Below are 23,277 nucleotides of genomic sequence, written 5' to 3'. Positions count from 1 at the left end.
TGAGGATCGTGCTGTTTTGCCGCTTGGTTTCTTACCTCCGCATTTCATTTTCACTGCGTACTTTTGAGGTTGTCATGCATTTCATTTTCACTGCAGATATCTTCATTTTTAAACGTTTTACCGTTGTGTTAAATTTAAATAGTAATCTCTGTAGATGATCTTCGTTTTCTGCAATCAGAACAGCAACATCGGTATAGCATAGTACGTCTTTGTTTCCCATTTTATACCCTTTCAGGCTACGAGTGCTTTTTATTACTTCTTCCATAACCATGTTGAACAATACGGGGTTAAGAGAATCTCCTTGTCGAATACCACTGTTTACAGGAATTTCTTCGGTAGTTATGCCATCGATTTTGGCCTGTATTTTGTTGGGGATTTAAAATGGTTTAAAAGAAATAAGAAACTGCCGTTTCATTACAACGAAAGAAATTCCAAAGATGTTCTATGACTAAGATAAATTCTTTTTGTATTTCCATCTTTGTAATACTAAATCGCTTTATACTTTCGAAGTATCACTCGTATTTTTGTTATAAAAATATTACTTCCAATTTTCATTTATCTAAAGTGACATTACACGAAAGAATAGACGATCGCGTCTCTTGAGATATATAAACTGAACCTAACCTCAATTTATATTTATCTTCGTATTATTACATATAAATTTTCAATTCTGAAATTTATTTTTATCTTTCAGGGTGGAAATTACTCTATGTTCATACTTTTACCGAACTCGAAAGGTGGACTGCCATATTTAGTGAAACAAATCAACCTAAATAATTTGAAAAGCTTATTATACCTAATGGAACCACGAGCAGTAAATGTTAAATTACCAAAATTCAAATTTGACTTCCAAGCTAGATTCAGCAAAACTTTACATGACGTGAGTAAATAATAACATATCTATCGATAAATCATCGACATGGCGAATAGAAGCAAATCGTATTTTCGAAAAATCTTTGAAAGCTCGATTTAATTCCCTCGAATAGTTTGTTTGCTAGAACGTTTTCAAGTGAAAGAAGTTTAAAGAGTTTAAAAAAGTTTATTAAACTTTGTTTTTCAACCAAGAATATACAGTCGACACAAAAGCTTGGATTGAAAAATATCATATTGAGGTTTGTTTATGAAAATCAATTATCATTGAGTAATTTGCGAAGGTTAAACCTAGCAGTACAGAAAAAGTCTTAAAAATCAAGATGGAAGATCGTAAAGTGAACTTGTGACATAAATGAAGTATCACTGAAATTTCATACGATGTACATATCATCTTACATGAGCAATTGAGCATGAGGAAGCTTTTTTATAAGTGAGCACTGCATTTTCTCACCATAAAACAACTAATTGACATGCTATTTGGAGCTAATTAGTTGAAATAAGAAAAATTTTAGCATTGAGGCTCACCTCAACCAAACGGCAGTCATCTGAATGTAAGAACTAAGCTTTAAAAAAACCAGTAAGTGTAACTTTGAAGCCTTTACTTAGAAACTCTTCCCCAGTAAGTAATATTCATCCTAATATTATGTATGTACAAGAGTGGTTCAATAAACCGAAATTATTAAGTTATGAAGTTTTTTACAATTTTTCTAGATAGTCATCGTCATACATTTCCAAAAGCCTTCGGATGCCATTTTCGTGAAAATCTTGTCACTTAACCATTCGCACACGAACACCAGTTCATAAAATGCCTCTTTCAACGGACGAAATGAATAATAGTCGCATGACGACAAATCGGGTGTTCCAGTATTTACCAAGCGAAAAAGGAAACGGGAACACATATAAAAAGTACTAAATAGGGAACGAGTAGGTAGAGCAGATTTGAATAAAAAGGAGCTCGTGCTGTAACATATGAAAAAACTGAATTCATATTTTTTCAAAATATAACCCAACAGAAATCTGTTCTATTTTATAAATTCTCTATCGCAACGATGTAGAAAATACGAACTTACATGTTTATTATTAAACAAAATTTGCTTAAAACAAAAACAAATGAATAAACATAATTGGATTCTTGTGAGCACTTAGATATAGAAAGCGAAGTTAAGAAGGTATTCAAAAAACTTACCGGCGAATATGAAGAATAATATCATCACACATCTGACTAAATTCAATTATATTTGTTGTATAAAAAGACAGATAGGGATCTATTCAAAATATATATTGAGGTTTCATCGAATTTCTTCAAAAACTCGAATGTTAAAATTAAAATAGAAGTGACTACTGAGCCATAATACGTGAACAAAGGAATATAAAAAATATTTAAAGAAAAACGTAACAAACCGATTCAATTCATATATAGAATTTGTCAATCCGCAGTTCAGTTCTTATAGTAATTATATGTTTTTCAACTGAGTGTACAGTTACATTAAGTGAAAAAAACTGTAAAATAAGCATCAAAGAATATCAGAGATAGTTTCCTATTCGCGTGGTTTTTCACCGAGAAATATTTTTTAATGTTGAAAGATGGACTCAAAAAAAGTCTTATAGTGCATTCTATTCAAATGAATGTGAGAGATGAAGAATTTGGATACTATCAACGATCAACGTCCTATCAGCACTAGAACTTTATCTAAATAGGGTGGCATTCAACCATCATCGTTACACCGACTTATTAGACGTAATTTACTCTTTCTGTCCATTTAATTCACGTCAGAATATCTACATTGATATAAAATATTTTTTCTACTGGGTATTCAGATGAAAACTTGTCGACACCGTGAGTTTAAGATCAATTTTTGGGTTGGCCTTATCGATCATTACTCGATTGGACGAGTTATTACATGAATTAACTAACTGGCAACATCAATTTAAAATTTTTGAAAATTCTTTTTTCTATTTTTTTGACGATTGAATATTATTATTTGGATCGGAGCAACGCGATTAGTAAACCTCATACGATACTCTTACTCGCTTCTACAGTTCCTTCACAGAATTTTAACAACAAACCATCCACTTGTTAACTGAACTTTAAAATATGATTTTTAAATTCATAGCGAACTATTTTCCACTTTTCAAATAACACTGTTGAAAATATTTCTTTGAAAAATTACAGAAGTCACAAAACGTCAGAAACTAAATTATCTTTCGGATGAAAATAAAATTACTTGAATCAACTAGAAGATAGAAAATTTCAAAGTTAGGTCACTCTATTAGCCCCCTATTAGAATGATTCAATCGCCTTCTACCTAGCTTACTCAATACCCTTAACAATATCATATAGTGTACCAAATTAGGTTTTTTCAAGCTGAGAGGTTGCGAAGAAATTCATTTTTTTCGAAATTTTTGGACCAGAAGTAAATTGCTCCCAATCATCATATTTTGAGCTCCCCAAAACGCCTCTGCTTGTGTCAGTTCTTATACTGGTCACCCTTTATATGCCAAAGATGAGAAATAAAATTTACCTAGAGAAAGGCAAAAAGCCTGCTCTCAAATCTTGTCTAGGTTGCCGTTGGTCCAGCTGGTCTGTATGTTCTTGCCTCGACTGGCGGTGCTGTGTTTCTAATCCTCAATTTGTCAGAAATTTCATGATACCTTCCCATTTTGTGTGAAGTATATTAATTCATCTCATAATTTGATATATTAACGTAATATAGTTAATGGTGAGATATTTTCGTTTCATATTTGACCGTATGTTGTTATCGACTTACTAACTACCAAACTATCCCCTTTTTGAGTATTATTCATAAATTAGCTCATTAAAAAATAATTTAGTTTATATAACTATCATATCCAATTAAACATATTCGATTTTGAGAAAATTCCTGAGTTTATGAAGCCGAGACAAACACAAAACCAAATCTGTGATATAATCGCATACATTAATTTATTTTCCACTACTTGTTCTTATAAACTGAATACTAATGATTTTGTATAATACCAAGACTATCTAAACAATGAAAAGCTCTTTATTTTTCTTTGGGAAGCAATGGTTTCCGAACGGGTAACTTAGAATGAGACGGTAGAAAACACATTAAACAAAACCCAACGTTCACCTAATGAATATTCATATAAACTAATTTCAGTTTGGTTTACTTCAAATGTTTCAAAACACGGCCAGTTTTCCAGGAATCGCTAGAGGAAATAGCACGATTTTAAGGAAATTGGTTGTTTCGGATATTGTACAGAAATCTGGTATAGAGGTTAACGAATATGGAAGTATCGTCTACGCTGCCACAGGTAAGAATTTTTATAAGCAAACATCATAATTCCGAAAGAAAGATGTCGTACGACATCTGATGTTGAGTAATGAGGCTGTAAAAATCACTTATTATAAAATTATTCGGTGTCAACATCATACCCTTCGATATAGCAATACCATTTCTGATTAATTCACTGGCTCCAGTGATTCTTCCAGACGTTATAGCGACTCTGCGAGTCTTTATCTTTTATGTAGAAAGCAAGCACAAGACGATAAAGTCCAGCGCATTTGAGTAGCTCGAGTGGTGCGTGAGGTGTGGATATTGTTCTTGAATTATAGGTTATAACGTTCGGAAAAGACATTCCACAGGATTGCGATATATTGACGTCTGTAGGCGAACTCTGTGATCATGAGCCACATCTGCCTATCGAGTTGGTCTTGCAAAAACTGCTCTAGGTGGGATTATGCTGGATAGCTCGCAAGAGAGTCTACCATAGTAGTGTCGGTAAAATACAGTCAGGTCAGCGACCTTTCTTCTATGCTCTAAACTGTCCAATTATCTGATCAACCTTAAATCGCCTTTAATTCAAATTGTTTTCTCCTGTATTGAGTAGATCACCGTCAGGGTATGCTTGGGAGCCGAGCTGTTGCAGAGTATATATATTTTTTGTCTTAAAAAAGACTCCAAGTTTTTGTTAAGCTTCTTTAGCTAATTCGACCACGTGACTATGCCGGGACATATTGCTTCCAACCTCAACACCAACAACACAAGTGAATTTGTGGTGATGGTGATATTTTATATCCATAGAGGATCAAATTCTATGTTCCGTTGCCAGCTTTCTTCATCGAAACAGCAGCACTGATTTTAGCCTCTGACAGTACTCTCCTCCTCCTAGTCTGTTTTTCCTTAATCGACAAAACGCGATACTTTCACGACGTTTTTAATTTTAAAAGAAAAAATCAAACCACATGTCATCGATTCGATTAATAAGAAAGCTTTGGTAGTACTGGTAGTACTGGAACCTGGTAAGGCGCGTGTCTCGAGATTCGCTTATCTTTCTGATGATTACCCCTAAAACTCATATATAAAATACACAGCTGAGAAAGAAAGAACTAAATGGTATGATTTGTTCCGGGATTAATAGTTAGACTTCGTATATTGTATCTAAAAGCTGAAAAAAATTATCAGTGTTGTCGTAACTTCTTCGTGCTGACCTCTCTCTCTTAGATATTTTTGGACCAGCCTTTCTCATCTGATTACCATAATTGGATATGGTTAGAACGTTTTTTTTAAATAAATTGATGGATATTTCTTAGAAATCCACCCAAACGATCTTTGGATTGGAGTCCATTAGGTTCTCACTTCCCTCCGTAAGTTATAATATAATTTAACGTCAGCGACAGTTATGGATTGTGTTAACTTTTTAACACTAATTCTATCCGTATCTTAGGAAAATATAAATTACAAATAGAGAGCTCGTTAAATATCGTTTCATTATTCAGAATAACTATGAAATGCTTCAGTTAACTTGGAAACGGATAATACACAACTTTTTGTTTGTAAGGATTATATAATATGATTTATCTTGCGTAACATAAATAATAAAATAAGCCCTACAGCAATTAAATAAGAAAATCTGAGCCTCACTCAATTACGTATTGAGAAAAGAATGGAACACAGAATAAGTAGAAAGAATTTCAACAGAAAAAAATCTTCCTTCACTAGTCAGCGCACGGGATAAAAGTACAATTTCTTGAAGAAATTCAATATAGAATAAAGTAACAAAAAAATAAGATTAAAACACTGTTAGTAGACTATAAAAGAATACCATTGAAGGTACACAGTCTGTTAGAAAACAAAGAAGTAAACTGGGTTAATTGTGTATGCGGCTGGTAAAAACGCTTTGAAAAAAGCCCTTTTTGTTAAACCACAGGCAACACTGGAGTAGAAGGAAATGAGCTGATAAAGAGGAAAACATAAGCTCAAATATAGTTCTGAAGACCAGAATCCTTTTTTTGGAGTGAAGTGAAGACACTATTGGAAAACTATGATTGGAATAAATCGGAAGAATGAATGTGTCAGAATAAATATTATGCAGAAAAAGACTGTCTCCTGAATTGACACACCTCCTAATAGTATAACAAAATATTCCATGAATCAATTGTTGTCGGTTATCCCAAATATGGTAATCAACGGGATTGAAATCAGGAAAGAGAGAGAGAGAAAGATCAAGGAATAGGACCTTCACGTCCTATCCACCTGTTGCCTGAACATTATTTAAATGTAATCTCACTGTCAGTAAAAAGTTTGGGGTTGCCCCATAATGCTGGAAATACAAACCTGGGATAACAACATTTGTGTTGGCAAGCAAATTTGATAAAATATTTCACAGTCCTATTCTAGGACTATCAAAAAAGAGCCGAACTACTAATTGGTAATTTATGACACCAATCCACATATTATCAGAAAGTCTCAACCGAGTACGACATTCTCGAATAGAATATGGATTTTTTCTACCCACACATATAAATTACGGGAATTATTTATCCCGTCTCTTCTACATTGGGATTTATCTGTAAATAGTGTCCTGTACAGCTTTTGGTCGATGATTCTTAATCCATCCACAAAATTCCAACCGATGATTTTTGTTTCCAGGTGTAGGCGCTGATCCATTTTAACATGATATGGGCTCATTTGATTTGAGTAACATCAACTTCTCGACCTACTTGTCTAGTACTTATTGTAAAGTTCATAGTAACAGCATCAATAATGTCATCTTTCTGCGCTCTATCTACATATCGTTCTGTTCTTCCATTTTTTTGCAAATAATCAAAAACCATCAGTATAACCCGATAGACAAAAATTATGTCGGCATATTCTGTGGTAGAAAACTGATAGGGCATGTTGAACGATAGTAACAAAACTCTATCAAACCTAGCACATAACGTAGATACACACAGAAGAAATATATATTCTTGTACACGTAAATGACTGTTAATAATGACATATTAAGAAACATCAAACGTTCAACACCAATATTGATTTTAAAACTTTTTAGAGTTGCTTCACTTTTCAATCAATGTATTCCATTATTTATCAAAAATAATGCCCCAATGCGATTTTTGTTTTCATTGGTTATTTATGTAGTTTGAAAATCAGTTATTGCATTAAAAAATATATTATACAGGATGTAATATTCAATACGAATCCCTAAATTGGTTCTTCCAAAGCCGGTCCTGGAATTTGGCTTTTACCAGTCAAAAATTTGATAGTAGTTTACTGCATCATGGGAAAATTTGAAAATTCAATTGAGCTATGTAAACACTATACCAAATTAAAATAAATGGTCACTTTCACAAGTCACCATATGTATCAATAAAAAATAATTAACACTTTTTAGTAACCTCATGATATACTTCCCGAGGAACTCTATATATGGTAAAATTAGTTCCTTATGACTTACCCTGTATAAAAATAGTTACTGACGCCGAATTTAAGTGTCATCTTTCATTCAGTTTACTAAAAATACTTCGTTTTTCTATTACCAAAAGCATGCTGCCATTTTGACAATTATAAAACAAATAACCTGCAGTATATGGAACTTCATAGCCGATTCATAAACGTGACGTTTGTCGTTCATACTTGCCGTTTGCCGATCGGTCTGCCGTTGGTGACTTTCAACATATTTTCCTGTCAGCCGTTCCTAGCAACTTTCGTAGCAATAGAATAGAACCAATCACATCCGTTTACGTTTGTCACGTGATATTGATGTATGACGCTAGAGCTTGATGTTGTGGTTATTTTTCTTTATGTCTGTTTCTGGTGGTCTTTTGGTTTTGCTTGTTTTTGTCCTCGTTATTTTCCATAAATACCGAATTACAAACAAAAACATGAAAATATAACCAAAAAAAAGCAGTACAGTAGTCAAAAAGAATTTTGAGGTTAGCGGCAGTAACGTCAACTTTATTAATAGGGTGTAAAATTTGCTACGAACATCAAACGGTAAACGGAGAGTCAAGTTTATGAATCGGCCTTCATACTTTGATCAATCAGTTCGAATTAGTACGAATGAATTCGTGAGAGACAAATTTTTTTATTTCTATCAGCCTTCAAACTACAATTTTTCCACATCTCGAACGCTTCTTCGTGCACTGCACAACTCTACTTTCATGTTTTTGATAGAGCTAACTCATCGTTTGTTTTATTCTCAGCACTTTCCATTTTAAATCCCAATTGATATTCTTAATCATCCCCAAAATCGTAAAAAACACAGAATGGGATACTGAGATTGAATTGAAAATGAAGTGTTATACAGGGTGAATCACCAGTATTTATACTATCGTCATTTCCGCAAAAAATAGAATATCTCAAAACCGGCAAAACCTAGGTACATAAAACCTTACTCCACGTTGACCTAATTTTCCATGTAGACTTGAGATATACGTTGTTCCATTTGACTACCTTTAGGATGTCCTGTTTGGATGGAAACTGCTTACTAGAGACCGTATAAATCAGCGGTGTCCAACTTGCAAGCCACCAAGGGCCAAAACTAATGTTGTTGCGGGCCATATAATAATTTTGAGAGAGCTAAGAGAAACATTGCAATAATAATAAAAAGTTATATCTAATGTGAAGACTGTGGTCGATCGGCTTCATCCACCAATGAGGAAATGTCCACCTCCAGTTCAGAAGAATCGGTGAGGCTGCTTCTGTTGTGGTTTTTAATGAACTTCATGAAGGAAAAGGTACTTTCACATGTATATGTGCTTCCGAACATTGATGTAATCTTCAGTCCAAAATCTCGCAGATTTGTAAATTTATCTTCAGACAGTAATTTGAAAAATTCAGGTCCCCTTTCTTGTCTGGTGATTAGGAACATGTCAGCTTGAAGGTCACATAACTCAATTTGTTTGTCGGGTGGTTGATCTTCAATGATTGCTCCGAAAGGATTATTATAAAGCAGTAAACTGCTTTTGAGACTTTCGATTTCTTCAAATCTTGTATTGAATTCATCAATAACTTGTTGAATATGTGAACTGCAGCATGAAAACTCAATATTTTCCTCACTATTGAATTCTTCTGCTAGTTGCAGACAGCTAGGGAAGTATGTCAGGTTGTTCTTTTCCAAAGCATGTTTAAACACGCTCAGCTTATTCCGAAATCCGTTTATTTTTCCGATTAAATCTGAAACCGTCTGGTGTCTTCCTTGAAGACTCAAGTATAAACTGTTAAGATGATTAGTCAGATTTGTTAAAAAAGCTAACTCTCTTAAGAATTCTGGACCCTTAAGCTTTCTTTCCAGTTCAGTTGTGTCCGATTCATTGAGGAATGCAGGGATTTCCTTCCTTATGGCAAAAAACCGTTCCATGCACTTTCCTGTACTCAGCCACCTTACATGGTTGTACATTAGCAAGTCTCCATACTCAGCCTCTGTTTCCACTAAAAACTGCCTAAGTTGCCTGTGTAGAAGAGATCGATTTCCACCTCTAATCTTATTTATAATCTTACTCATGATTTGAAAAACTTGATTTTGCTTGACTGATTTTCCACATAAAGCTCCCTGATGTATAATACAATAGATTGCAGGACAAGTAACACCATTCTCTCGAAGCAGACCCACTAATCCAGTTTTTTGACCTGTCATTGATGGGGCCCCGTCTGTTGCTATGGCTGAACATTTATCGAAACCTCCAATTCTATCAACTGCTTTTTTCACAGCCTCATAGATGTCTTTTCCTTTAATCGTTCCATAAAGAGGGCAGATATCAAATAACTCCTCTTTACTGGTAAAATCGTCAAAAGTAGTATGCACAAATATTAGGAACTGACTAATATCTGATTGAGCAGTGCTTTCATCCAGACAAAGTGAGAAATATGAACTTTTTTTAACTAGGCTAAGCATAGATTTTTCTACTTGCTCACCCATAGCAACTATCCTTCTTTGTATGGTTTGATGTGAAAGTGGCACTGATTGAAATTTCTCCGCCATTTTAGAATCTTCAAAAGCTTTGGCCATTTCAACGGCACAATTTTTAATGAAATTGCCACGAGTAAAAGGTTTTTTTGCCTTTGCTAGCTCAAGCGACACGGCAGTTTCATGTTGTAAGGTGTGTAGGCCGCCTGTTGGACAACGCTGGTATAAATACACCCTATATAAGAGTGATACCTCAAACTAAATTATGATAGGAAATATGAGCTTCCAATAATCTTTTGATCTTACTACTCGTTCTTCAATTTTTTTAAATATCTTATATAAGTTAAATTATTCTATTTGTTATTTTTAATTTGATTCGCTCTGCAGGACATCAATTTCTGACGAGATGTTTGTACTAAATTAGAATTTCACAAAAATTATTTTCCAACAAACTGTAAGATATCTTTCTAGTTATAGCAGAAATTGAATTTTTTATGTGGAAATGAGCTTTTTGAAGTTTATATACATATTCACTGAGAAGAGGAAACAATTTTGTACGTAAAACGTATACTTTGATCCTCTTTCATGAATACGTGAAAGTAATTATTAATATCATTTAAATAGTTATTTAAAATGAAGTTCCTCGGAAATTTTTAAGAGATTGAATGAAAGAGCAATCTGTTAACTGTCATAATAATAATGAGATAAAGGTTCATTATTTATAGATAATATAAATTTACCCCCTAGTCCTTATAGATTTGATTACTGGTACTTTATAGAACTCGTTCTACTCTTATCATTATTGATCTCTCTTTTCACTTAGGGACAATTTTGGTTGCTAACTTTTCCAAAGCTTTTTGTCCATATCTGCCTTGGACTACTTGGTTTCTCCGGGTGATTTTCTGCAAAACATCATTTTTGTCATTCTTTCAATCGACGTCCCGCTACTTTCTTAATATTTGCGTACCCACAAACATGTTACATCTGGTCTACTATACAAGGCGTTTCAAACAGAGTCTTTTGATTCTATACTACTAATGATAAAACGGACACGAGGTTTGTTTCCACATATTTTTGTGAAGTTCGGGAACGAATTGTTGTCGTTGCTACAAATTGTGAGTTTTCAATGGGTAAAGCTATTCGTTGATATTCGTGCATTAATTCACCAGGGGCTTTGGCGATAGAAAACGTTCAGTGCGGCCTCGGAAAACTACAACCACTGGAGATAAACCTATTGTATTGGTCAGTAAACATGATCGACTTTCACGGATACACAGATAGCAGCTCAGATCAATGAATCTAGGGACCGGTATAGTGGGCATCGTTCCGAAAATGTATGAAGTTTAAATCTAATTCCAACCAAAGAAAGACATAGATTTCTAATATATCGAAATATGTCAGTTTGGTATTCACAAAGAAAGAGGGACAATTAACTTTGTTGCACAAAAATACTAACTTTTGGAGAATTCCGTTCATGTACATTTGGTGTTGCTGAATCTTCTATATTCCCATATTGTAGCGATGGATTTCACCATTGAGACAGAGAAATGCGTTTTTAATAAATACTATGGGAATACAGAATTTTTACCATCATTTTCCATAACTTCGTCCATAATTTCACAAAACTCATTCTTTGTCATTTAGTACAAAGCTTATAGTGATTTAAACTCTACGGTTCCATACCTAAAATTTGGCGCAAAACACTCCAAAAAGATGTCGAAGTCTCCAGTCAGTATGCTGACTGCATTTTTGCAAGTTACGGGCGAAACTTTGGTGGATACATTCCACGTCTTTATTGACACACGAAGATGACCTGATTATTAACCATTAAAAAGGCTGTATGAGTACTGTATGCTGTATGAGAAACGTGAAACGAAATTCACGTTGCACAGAAATCATAGACGCCAATTTTTCGGTTGAGCATTGAAAGAAGCTCGCAATCGTGCTAAAGCAGAAGCAACGTAAAATGTTACTACATTGGGTAATTATTATTGAAACAATCCGTATATATGAAGTGTCTTTAAATTGATGTAACAAAATTCAACATCAAAACAGCCCATTAGACACAAATTAGAACTAGAAGGTCAAATAATACGGCAGATATGGGCATAACCATGGCTTGAGCAAATAAGATCGCTGGATGTCTTCAGAGCGTAGTATCGTGGAACAAATACCTAAGATAGAAAACAAAGGAATTTACAAAGCTTCAATCAGACCTATAATGACATCAGAAACAAGACCAAAAACATCAAAAATTAAACAACTATTGAGAAGCACAGAAAGGAAAATTCTCAGATGGATCTCAGGAAAAACACTATTAGACCGAGAAAGAAGCAAAAACATCAGACGATTATGTGACGTATTAAACATTAACGAATGGTTAACACATCGTAAAAAACAATGAAACCAATATATTAATCGAATGATAGACGGTAAGCTGGTAAAAACATCAAGGAATAAATCTCCAATTGGAACACACAAGTAGAGGTGGAATGACAATCTAGAACCAGGATGAGAATAGATATCAAAGAGGGAAGAGGTGTTAGATCTATTATGGAAGAAAGAAGAAGAAGATTCCTATGTAAAATATATCAGGGCTGGCTGGTGTTGCTTTCAGTTTGAATTAAGCTTTCGAACATTATCCAGCAATGTAGTAGTTTCCTCTTCCGAGAAATGGCAAATCTCCTTTTCCAAAACATATATCATTATTTTCTTTGAGTTTTCTTCTTCTATATTCTCAGTATTCTTTTTTTCAGCTTTTCATCTGTATTTTCTCCATTTCATTAGCTTTCACATGTCTCTATTTTACCTATATAATTCCTGCAGTAAATAAAATTACTTTTATCTTTCTCTTTTCAAGAGCTCAACACAAAAGTGTATCTTTATCAATCATTACTTCAAACTTGACACCCCTTCAACTTAGTTGTTAAAGTGGAGTGGCTCCATAATCGATTTGTAACAATCTCTCAAGTAAAGGTTCCTTCAAGACGTTAAAAGGAGCTTAACAATACTCTGTCCTTTTCCAATATGTGCTGTTAGAAAAAGAAACAAAATGATACTTAGAACTGAGTGTTATTTTGTCGGTAACATTTCTTTTGGCTTGATCTTTGATGGCGTGCTGTTGTGTTTTGTAATTGCTAATTAAGTTATTAAGTTCCATTTTTCATTTCAATTATCCTATTCAATGAATTATCATTTTTATTCCTACGACGTTCCTTTGCGTATTCACGTTTTTCAATTTTGTCATTAAGTATCTGTGAATGCGATATTCACTGTCACCAACTGCAACATGTCTTCGAAAGTGTCTTTTTTCAAATTCTCTCCTCGAAGCATTGTTATTGAATATTTATCTGGTCGAAACGGAATCTGGTTAATGAGTCACTATTTTACTAACCGGAGCCGAGCATCGGATATAATTTGTACGTTTTTATCTATATCGATATATTTATTGTCTTCGCATGAGCTGGAAGTAGCACGAATCTAGAAATTGAGTCTTAAACCTTTTAAAACTTATTAAAAAGACACCTGGGTCGGTTTAGAATTCTTCTTCTACTCGGAAATTTGTCGATCTGTTAATTTTGAAGCTGCCTCTGCATCTTTTCCTGATTGCCGGATTGCCAACTATCTTTCCACCTTTTAGGTGGTCTCCCGGGAGGTCTTGAGCCGGGCGGGTTGTTTCTAAGACTATTCTCGGAAGTCTGTTCTCGTCCATCCGTCTTACATGGTTGTACCACTGCCTCTTACGTTGTCTTCCCCATCTCACAATGTCTTGTATCCCGCATTGCTCTTTGACATCTGTATTTCTTACTCTGTCTCTTCTTGTTTTCCTCACTATTGCTCTCAGTGTTTTCATCTCGGCCACCCTCAGCATCTGTATCGTCTTGTTGGTGTCCTCGCGGACTTCCGTGCCGTACGTCATAGTGGGTCTGATACAAGTCTTGTAGATTCTAATTTTGCTATCTTTGCGCATGTACGGGTTGGACTAGACTATATCTCGTAGGCATCCTGATAGTGCCGATGCTTAGAATTCAAACATAGCATATGTTTGGATTTGCTGTTTGCCACTAAACGAGACTAGCTAAAGTGCAACATTTCTGACTTTAACCCAAAGTTCAAAGTAAAAGAACTTTTAAACTAAGTGTTAATTGTGAAACACGCGACTCAATGTAATGGAATTTAAAACCTTTAAATGTATTATGAAACCGGCTGTTATTATCAGAATTAAGTAGTCTACGAGATAGAAAGATAGAAAGATATAACATCATTATATCTGATTCCTCGTTTAATTTCAAATTCTGTGATTATTTGACCTTTTCATGTCACTTCACCTCTTTTAATTCCGTACGCTTTATTACCTTTTTTGGTATTTTTCGGTTATCCAGAACTTGATCCATTTTCCTGCGATATATTCTATCCCAGACTTGCTTGAAGTCCATGAAAAGCATATGTAATTTCATTTTATATTCTCAACACGTAATTTGAGTTTCTTTAAAATGAACAATTGGGTCAATAAAGTATCGATTACTCCGAAAGCCGGTCTGATATTCTGCCAATATACAGGGTGTTTCAAAAAAAGTAACCCCATCTCTAGGATAGATATATAACTATCACGATTTTGCAGAAACTGAAAGCAATATTGAAATGAAATTCTATATGAATATGTTCTGAAAGCTGATATATTCCACGAATTTGTTTTCACATAGAGGGCGCTAGCTACACGATTTGTACCAAGTAGTATTGAACATTTAGCAAAATTTCAAGTGAGCTTGAACATCATTCAATTTCATTGGAAAGTAACCAAATATGAGCCCGGTTTCTTTCTCAAAAATTCACCAATAATAGACGTTAGCTGGAATTTCATACTGAATACTTTGTTTACACCACCACTACACCAACACTCACGATTACAATGTCTGACTCGCGTTTCGATAACCTAGTTATCGTCTTCAGAGACTAAAGGTAAACTAAAACCTAATGACTTGACTTACCTGATTTATACTAAATTTCCAATTAAACCTTCTCCCGCGAAAATTAATTCCAGTAATTTAGTATAAAACAGTTAAGTCGTTAGGTTTTAGTTTACCTTCAGTCTCTGAAGACGATAACTTGATTATCGAAACGCGAGTCAGACAGTGCAATCGTGAGTGTTGATGTAAACAGTGTATTCATCATTAATGGACGTGAAAATAATCATACATATATTTTTAAAGAACTGAGTAACAGTCTTATGTTCTTAATATTATAATAAATATTAAGCTGAGAATCAATAAAAATTGCAGAATAGAAATAGCAACATTTAATCTTGTACTATTTTAAATGTTTACTTCATAAGAAATCAAATTTCTTTGGCAGCTGGAAAAAATTATTAATTTATTCACAAAAATCACATATCCCTTTACCGAACTCTGACCTATCATAGTCATTATTTACCCAGAGATCACACATTTAACATCTGATACACAGTTCTGCGCTTTCGGAAAAAATTCCCGCATCGGCAGTGTCAGGACCTTCTCTTCCTACAGAGACATGGTTCACTATGTGAATTAAACAGGATATCTTCCTCACCTTCACTACTTTCAGTCTTCCTGGTCCTGGTTTTCTTATTTCTTATATTCTCTTTCACTTGGATGTCACAAATAGCATCACATATGTTTTTCCTGCTATTTCAGATTCACCAAAACGAATTTTGCAAATTGTATGCCGCTCTGCGAAGATCAGTTCTTGTTAATAAATCAGCATTCTAACATTAAAATATATTTTGGAGAATAATTTTTATGGCTTCAATAATTCGTTCTTTATCATAAGTTTACCTTGGTTCTCTTTTGATTGTTTTGGCATCAGTCTGAAAAAAATATGAGTAGGTACACTTTGGTAAATACAATAATGAATGTGAAATAGCCACGCTCGTAAATGTGCGTTACTAGATGATGGTAGTAGGGATTAGTACGGTCCCTCAAGCAGGTATACTTGACTACTATTGTCAGTTCTATTGTGTCTGTTAGTTAGTGAAGAACACTCCGTGGGTACCTCCTTTCATTGTTTTTACTGGATACCGAAATAGAATATACATTTTATTCTGGGGTACAGAATTTAGTATTTCTATTATTTCCCGTACGAATTCACCAAGCGCATATTACCCTCTTTGTTATCCAAATACTCTCTAATTTTAACTTCGTGCCTCTCCACATTCACTCCCATATTTGCCAAACTATATCTTTTGAACCATATATCTAAACACCGAAATACTAATGGGCTAGCTCATGACACTAGTCATAGCCCATATTCGAAACTCTTCAACAAAATCAACTTAATTGTCTTCTCTATAAGTCATATACAGCAAGCAAATTATACAATTTACTTATTTTCTGCAATAAAACACATTGTTAATATATTTAGATCTAATTTTCATTAATAAAATAAAACACTGACGGAAGCTAGCGCCCGATTGACGAGATAGTATGTGCGATGTTATAGCAAATGAATACGATAGACAATCGTCGTTTGTAGTGTCATGGTTTTTGATAATTGTTACTAGCCCATATTTACTCACTCTTGGTAAAACCGGACACTGTGTATTGATTTCGGAAACTTCGGAGGACGGAAAATTATAAAGTATTAACTAATATTGAATACTTATGGTGTTACGAAATTTTTTCACCAAGTAAACACTGATTATTTTAGATACAGACAGTGGGATTTTTTTAAAAAAACCTTGTGTTATCAGCCAATATAATCACACTGTTTTAGTTAACAGTTTGCAACAGTTTTAGTGTTATAACTCTATTATTGTCACATCATTGATTATTTCGACCAACCAAAGCTTGTCTTATGCATTTATGACAACAATTAAATATTATACTTTAGTTTTTCTGGAGTCATTTATTTGAATTTAAGATTTTTGTACATTTAGTCGTTACTCGTTTCATTTTATCTCAAATATTTCAGAGCTAACCATTGGAAACAAATTTGGAGAGCTGTTATCAACATTCCACGCCACGCATCCCTTTTTATTTTATATAGAAGAGGAAACGAGTGGGACTATTCTTTTCATCGGTAAAGTTGAAAATCCGTTAGAAGTTGATCCTCAACCTTTAGCACAGAAACCAGAATGATTGTAATCAATCAACCAAAGGACCTTTCCTATTTATCACGTCAGTCGATTATAACTTTTTTATAGAAAGAAACTGAAATCAGTGTCATGAAACATGAAAAGATTTTTACAAATTGTGCGATAAGACATGTATAGGAATAATCACTCTTTTATATAATAAATTTATAAAAAAAGAACTAGTATTTGTTTCAACCAGTTGCATCATATAATACTGACTATTTCCTTCGAAAAATTTAAGCCAACCAAAAAGCTGTAATATTTTATGTTTACCTAGCAACGATCAAATTTCAGCGATAATACTGCACTAGTGCAAATTATCGATAATTTGCACTAGTGCCAAATTTTCGTCTAGGATTAAGAAACATCATTTGGTTTTAATTTTATATTTTAAGAAAAGGAACAATTATTGAAAATGCAATTAGAATATACAACTTTACTCGAGGCCGACGATGGTGTTTCTATGCTGCTTCCACCACTTCTTATTGTTACTTCGCTACTGTCATTTCGCATTTTTTGTACAATTTCCTCGTGGTGTTCACTATTTACTTGGAGGTAACTCTTTATCGAGGCCTGATTTGAGTGTCCGGTAACCTTCATAATTTGATTTTCTGAAACCCCAACCTTGGCAAGCTGAGTAACTGCCACAGCACGGTTCGAGTGATTAAATTAATTTTAAATTAAATTTTTCTCAGGAAATAATCTGCCAAAATACCCTCTCGTGCATGTCAAATTGTCTCATAATTTCCTCTCGTGCGCATTCGCGCACTCGAGAAAATTAAATTATCGACAATTTGACATGCACTCGGGACATTAATATTGAAAAAACCCGTATGGTTATATCCTAATAGTTTTATCACAAAATATTTAGCCATAGATTCACTCTACCTAACCAACGACTTAATTTTTATGATAAACCACTGGCTGTTATGAATATCCTTTTTATTGATTTCAAAAGAACTCATGATAGTGTGAACAGAAAAAAGTTAATCCAAATATTACGAGAATTATAAATTCCAAACCAACTAATTTAACTAATTGGGATGATATTAGAGGATCCAACCAATACAGTGAAAATTGACAACAAGAAAATTGATCCTTTCAAAACACAACAAGGATTGAGACAAAGCGACCCCCTATCAACGGTAATATTTAATCTAGCTTTGAAAGGCATAATAAGAGGAATCAGTCTCAACATGATATTTAACAAAAGTCATGAATGCTTAACTCATGTTGATGATGGCTCGTCGATAGCAAAAAACAGAAGAAAGCTTGAAGAAACCACAAAACGATTAATAATAGCAGCAGAAGGCTTACACTTCAATAATAACAAAAAAATGTATAAAGAATAAATGTGGAGGCAAGTCAAAAAACAATGTCAAAGTACATAAACATGATAGGACGTTAATAGAATTCGAGAAAATAGAAAATTTTTGGGTGTACTACTAGATAATAAACGTCAAGAGGACAAGTAACAGCTGTGCAGGTAGCCTTAGAAGAATATTAACATTGAAGGGGAGATTTCAGATCTAGTTCCAATTTATAAGACAATTTTGAGGCCCACCTTGATATACTCCCCTGAAACGTTGATACTGACGAATAAAACTAAACAGAAATTGGAAATCTGGGAGAGAAAAGTACTGAAGAATTTTTGGAGGAAACAAGACAAAGTTAGGACGGGAGAGAAGATTAAACCATGTAATTTACACACTTTTCAATGAGTCACCAATCAGAACGTTTATAATAATAAGAAGTTAACAATGTCTAGGTCACTTAGAACGATTGGTCGAAGATAGACTCTTGAAACGAATTGCATGAAAGATACCAAAGGGCAAAACTAAAGAGATAGACCAAAAAACGATGGAGGGAAGTAGTGGAAGAAGATCTTAAAGAGAAAAACATCCAGAGCTGGAGAAAAAAAGCAAGAGACCGAAAGAAGTGAAGAGAAATCACAAGGCTAGATTCATTCTACCTAAAACAAAATAGCTTGTCAGGGAAAGATGGTTTGTAGTAAATTACAAAAATAATATTTTGTTAGTTTCTCAAACTGAATTAATTTATTTGTATGTTAAAACACTGCCTTGGTAATTTTACTAAGTATCCTTAGTATAAATCTTTGTATAAAATGTTACTAATCATATTCTACATTTCGACTAACTAATTTTATAAAATGATTTGTGATTTTTTTTTCAAACTGCATTGAATTTTTTTTGAGTAAATTTACTAAATGGTTTTGCGTTCTTCCTACACGTTTTTGGTAAAATTTTTAACAGAGGAGTTCACTTCTCACAACTCTCAGCAAAATTTTGTACACTCTACAATTTGCTCACCTACTTTCATATATATTATTGCATGATTCCATCTATCTAGAGTTGTTTATTGTATAGTAAATTGAACAAATATTTTCACAGTTTTTCAAAGTAAATTCCAGTTAATTGAGTAATATACTTAGAACACTGTACAGTAAGTTTACTATTCACGACATGGATCGTGAAGCAGGTCCTGTCTAATTATAAAGGAAGTCTAAAATTTGGCTAATACCTCGGTTGGCGGCATTGGTTGCATTTGATGTATATTTTCATCTCATCGGCGATTTGGTGATTTTTTTTATTTACATTCTAGAAATTTCCATTCTGATATATATAAGAGCTTGTTTAGAGGCGACTTAGTTTATAATAAAAAGTCATAGTGAACGGAACGAAATAGAAAAGTAACCGGTGAATTTGAATAAATTATAAGAGTTAGTCAAGTCCAATGTAAGTGTTCAAATAAATTGAGTAAGTACAAGACAGTGTATATAAATTTACCCCACCTTTGAAAAACAGTTCAAATGAATAATCTGAGGGGGCTAAATCTAGAGAATAGAGGGTGCATAAGGTAGCAATTAAAACTTTATCCATCAATTTTGGCCATTGCAATAGCGGATATTTTTGCTTCACTTCTTCGCTCAAACGTTGCAAAATTATCTCACGCACATCCCAAAAAAACGACGCTATGACCTTGCCTGCAGATGAAAAGATCTTTGCCTTCATTGAAGCATAATCTCCTTTTTCAGTCCACTCTTTTGATTATTCTTTTTTTTTTTTCGAGTGTAAAGTGATGAACCATTCCATTCATGGTAAATCGGCTCCAGTTCTGTGAAACATTGCAAAACACTCGATGGAAACATTGTCACGACGCTGTTTTTGTTTCATTGTGAGAAAACACGGAACACATCTTGCGCACAGCTTTCTCATGTCCAAATTCTCAGTTAATATGCGATGTACCGTACTTTTTTAAATGCCTTCCATGTCCGCTAGCTCGCTCATTTTAGTCTACAATCATCCATTACCGCTTCGTAGATTATGTTCAACATGTCTGGAGTCGTCTCTCCCAGAGTAGAATCTAGCTTAACTTTTATAATGATTAAGCTAAGGCCTCTCAAAGAAAAGCAACTACCGCGAACTCTAGGTCAGGCCAAGTACTCCTCGTATTTGAATAATCAAAATGGTATGAATCCCAAACTAAAGCCATTATTAATAATTATTACAAGACTATTTGCACTACTAACCAATTCTCTTTTCTAGTAAATTTGTTCTTTTAAATCTTATTTCTAATTTAAGTAGAATGCTCAGAATTCGACGATTTGTTTATAAAATATATCTTCTTCTAAAAGCTTATTATTCGAGTCAAGTGCATTTAGGTGATGGAAATTCCTCGAGTAGTTATTCGAGCATTTCCGGGTTTTCTTAAAAATTACAGACTCCATTCGAATCCTATTTACATAATAATAAAAACCAGGCACATAGGACTTATATTTCTTAACACCTCGAGCGAAATAGGATCATAAAAATGAAGGCGATAAGGAGAAAAAGGGCCAACACAAAAATATACGTAATGCACTTACAGAGACGGTAAAAGTAATTATTTCAATTTAATGAATTTTGACAAGGATAAACTCCGTGTTTTCGTTAAGTTGATAATCCATTGACTTACTATGTTGAACATGGTGTGATTATACAAAATTTTTTTCTCTTTCCAAACAAAATTTATTTTAAACACCCTTAGAACCTATTGAGTTATACCATGTGAAAATAAATACCACAACATCTCATATTTTTATTTCAAAACAAACTTTTTCTAATTTGGACTTATCATCAGAAAAAGTCTAGCCGTTGGAAAAGTCTAGATTTGAAGAAGCGGCTGAAAAACTACGGGTATCTATCAATAAAATAGGCAAAAGGACAAAAAAGTAGAATATCAAAATAAATGAATCCAAATCTATACACTCAAACTTTATCAATGGAGCTCAACAAATTATAACTTTAAACATATAGAAAAAACGAAAGTCATTATCAAATACAACAATGGACAGCTCATATTGAAAAGAAAATAGTGATGAACACCTTCATATTACATATAAAAAATGTATTGGCTTACCAGATGAAGCTCCATCCTGTTTGTTCCAAACAAGCTTATACTTTATAGACATACAAAAAAATATCGTGGATGGTACATTCGAAGGAGTAGTCTCCACAAACAGAGGGATTTTGATGAAGTTAAGAATATAGTCCGGTCGGTAGAGTTTTTTTACTACGAGAAACAAAGCTGAATTTGACCGCATGGGGGGCGAACACTTCCCGTAAACTTTTAAATAAATTTTCAATTATTTGAAATTTTATGCGTCTTTTTAGCATATTTAATGAATTGGATCACTAAAAATTACACACAATTATAAAATACTTCCCAAAAGCTTTATTTTCCCACTGGAAGAAAAAAATTTTCTACCCCAGCTTAATCAGGATGTTTTTTTTTTTTTCGTATTTAGGATAATAAAAACTACGTGTGTGCCAAAATTTCGATTTCAACTCGTTTATGGTCTATAACGACTGGACTGATAGTGAAATTTGCAACGATTCATGAACAACTACGACTTCCTCACCAACAAAATTCGAAAGGTAAATAAACAATACCATATCCAAATTACTTAATAAATGAAAATCCAGTTATAAAATTCCCAAAGTGGACCACAGGAAACACGACGAGGGTCTACGTTAGGCGTATCAAAAAATGGTGATCCACATTTGATTGCTCTACATGATGATTTTATAATCAGATATATATTCTTTGGATGGAACTACTACCATGTAACATATATCCATTTGATAAAACGGAAGTGTAGAATGTGATATTACAAGAGGAGCACTAATGAGGAGCTGAAAGTGACATTTGAAAGAGAGATCAAACATTTTGGCTGCGGGTAGAAATACTCGAAAACCATATGGGACTGTGGAGCGTTCTCCAAAAGCCAAAAAATATTGTCGAAAAAGTTTTAGTGCCGTTGGAAACTTATTAACAGAAAAAACAGAGTAGATTGAACTCAAGCCCAGTATTGATGATTTGCTGTCAATCCATCAAGTACATCCTTCTCATTAAAATTATATTTTTTGTAATTACTATTGTAAAAGTAATATTACATTATAAGTGTTTGATTTTGATTATATTATATTATACAAGACAAGAAAATATACTATTTCTTCGCACCACTCTGAAGAGGGAAGTTTTCTAAAAAAATGTGTGAGAATTGATTGATTCTTATGCTGTGAGTTACTGTAGATTTCAAAAAAGTTAACTTGAATAGTCACTTTTTCGTTTGGCCAACTTTGCTTTTTTGATATCTACTCACAGCATAATCAATAAAAATTTAATTACAAATTTGATTAACTGATTTTATTATCAAATAATTAACCCTATCAAGCAATCAATTCTAGCCTTTTTTTCGATAATTGTTAATTTGTCGTTGAAACTCAGCTACAACGCAAGTTTTCATAGATAGATCTAATCTTCACTGTTTTTCGAAATTTGAAAATAGCAAAATAAACTAAATACAATAATTTTTTGCCCGCAAAAATATTAACGCGTTTGATTTCCTCTCATACTTTTGTTCACCCTCAAGAGGTTCATTAAGTATAATAAAGAATAAGAGGACTAAAATTTCTGTCATTTCGGTCACTTAGTTTTTGGTTGACAATCATATAAGTTGTCGTTGCAAAGACATAATTTCTTCTTCTTTAGAACTTCTTATGTTCTTTCGAGCACAGAGTATTGGGATTCAAGTTTTCATCCTCCTTTCATCCATATTT

The 23,277-nt window shown here is 33.6% G+C and overlaps 1 protein-coding gene across 1 annotated transcript in view; it reads left to right on the top strand.

Annotated features, from left to right (window-relative positions):
- The window catches only part of LOC130446380 (serine protease inhibitor 27A-like), a 48,110-nt gene extending 30,775 nt beyond the window's left edge, over positions 1-17,335 (top strand). Inside the window, exons 6-8 of the mRNA XM_056782602.1 lie at positions 695-880; positions 4,017-4,170; positions 16,993-17,335. Of these exons, the coding sequence (XP_056638580.1) occupies positions 695-880; positions 4,017-4,170; positions 16,993-17,159 (507 nt within the window). The 3' untranslated portion in view covers positions 17,160-17,335. The remainder of the gene's footprint in view (positions 1-694; positions 881-4,016; positions 4,171-16,992) is intronic.
- The last annotated feature ends 5,942 nt before the right edge of the window (positions 17,336-23,277 follow it).

The sequence above is a fragment of the Diorhabda sublineata genome, chromosome 7 (genome assembly GCF_026230105.1).
Source record: "Diorhabda sublineata isolate icDioSubl1.1 chromosome 7, icDioSubl1.1, whole genome shotgun sequence".
NCBI classification, from domain to species: Eukaryota; Metazoa; Arthropoda; class Insecta; order Coleoptera; family Chrysomelidae; genus Diorhabda; species Diorhabda sublineata.
Note: the sequence above shows the minus strand (reverse complement) of the source record. Positions and strands in the feature narration are given on the sequence as shown.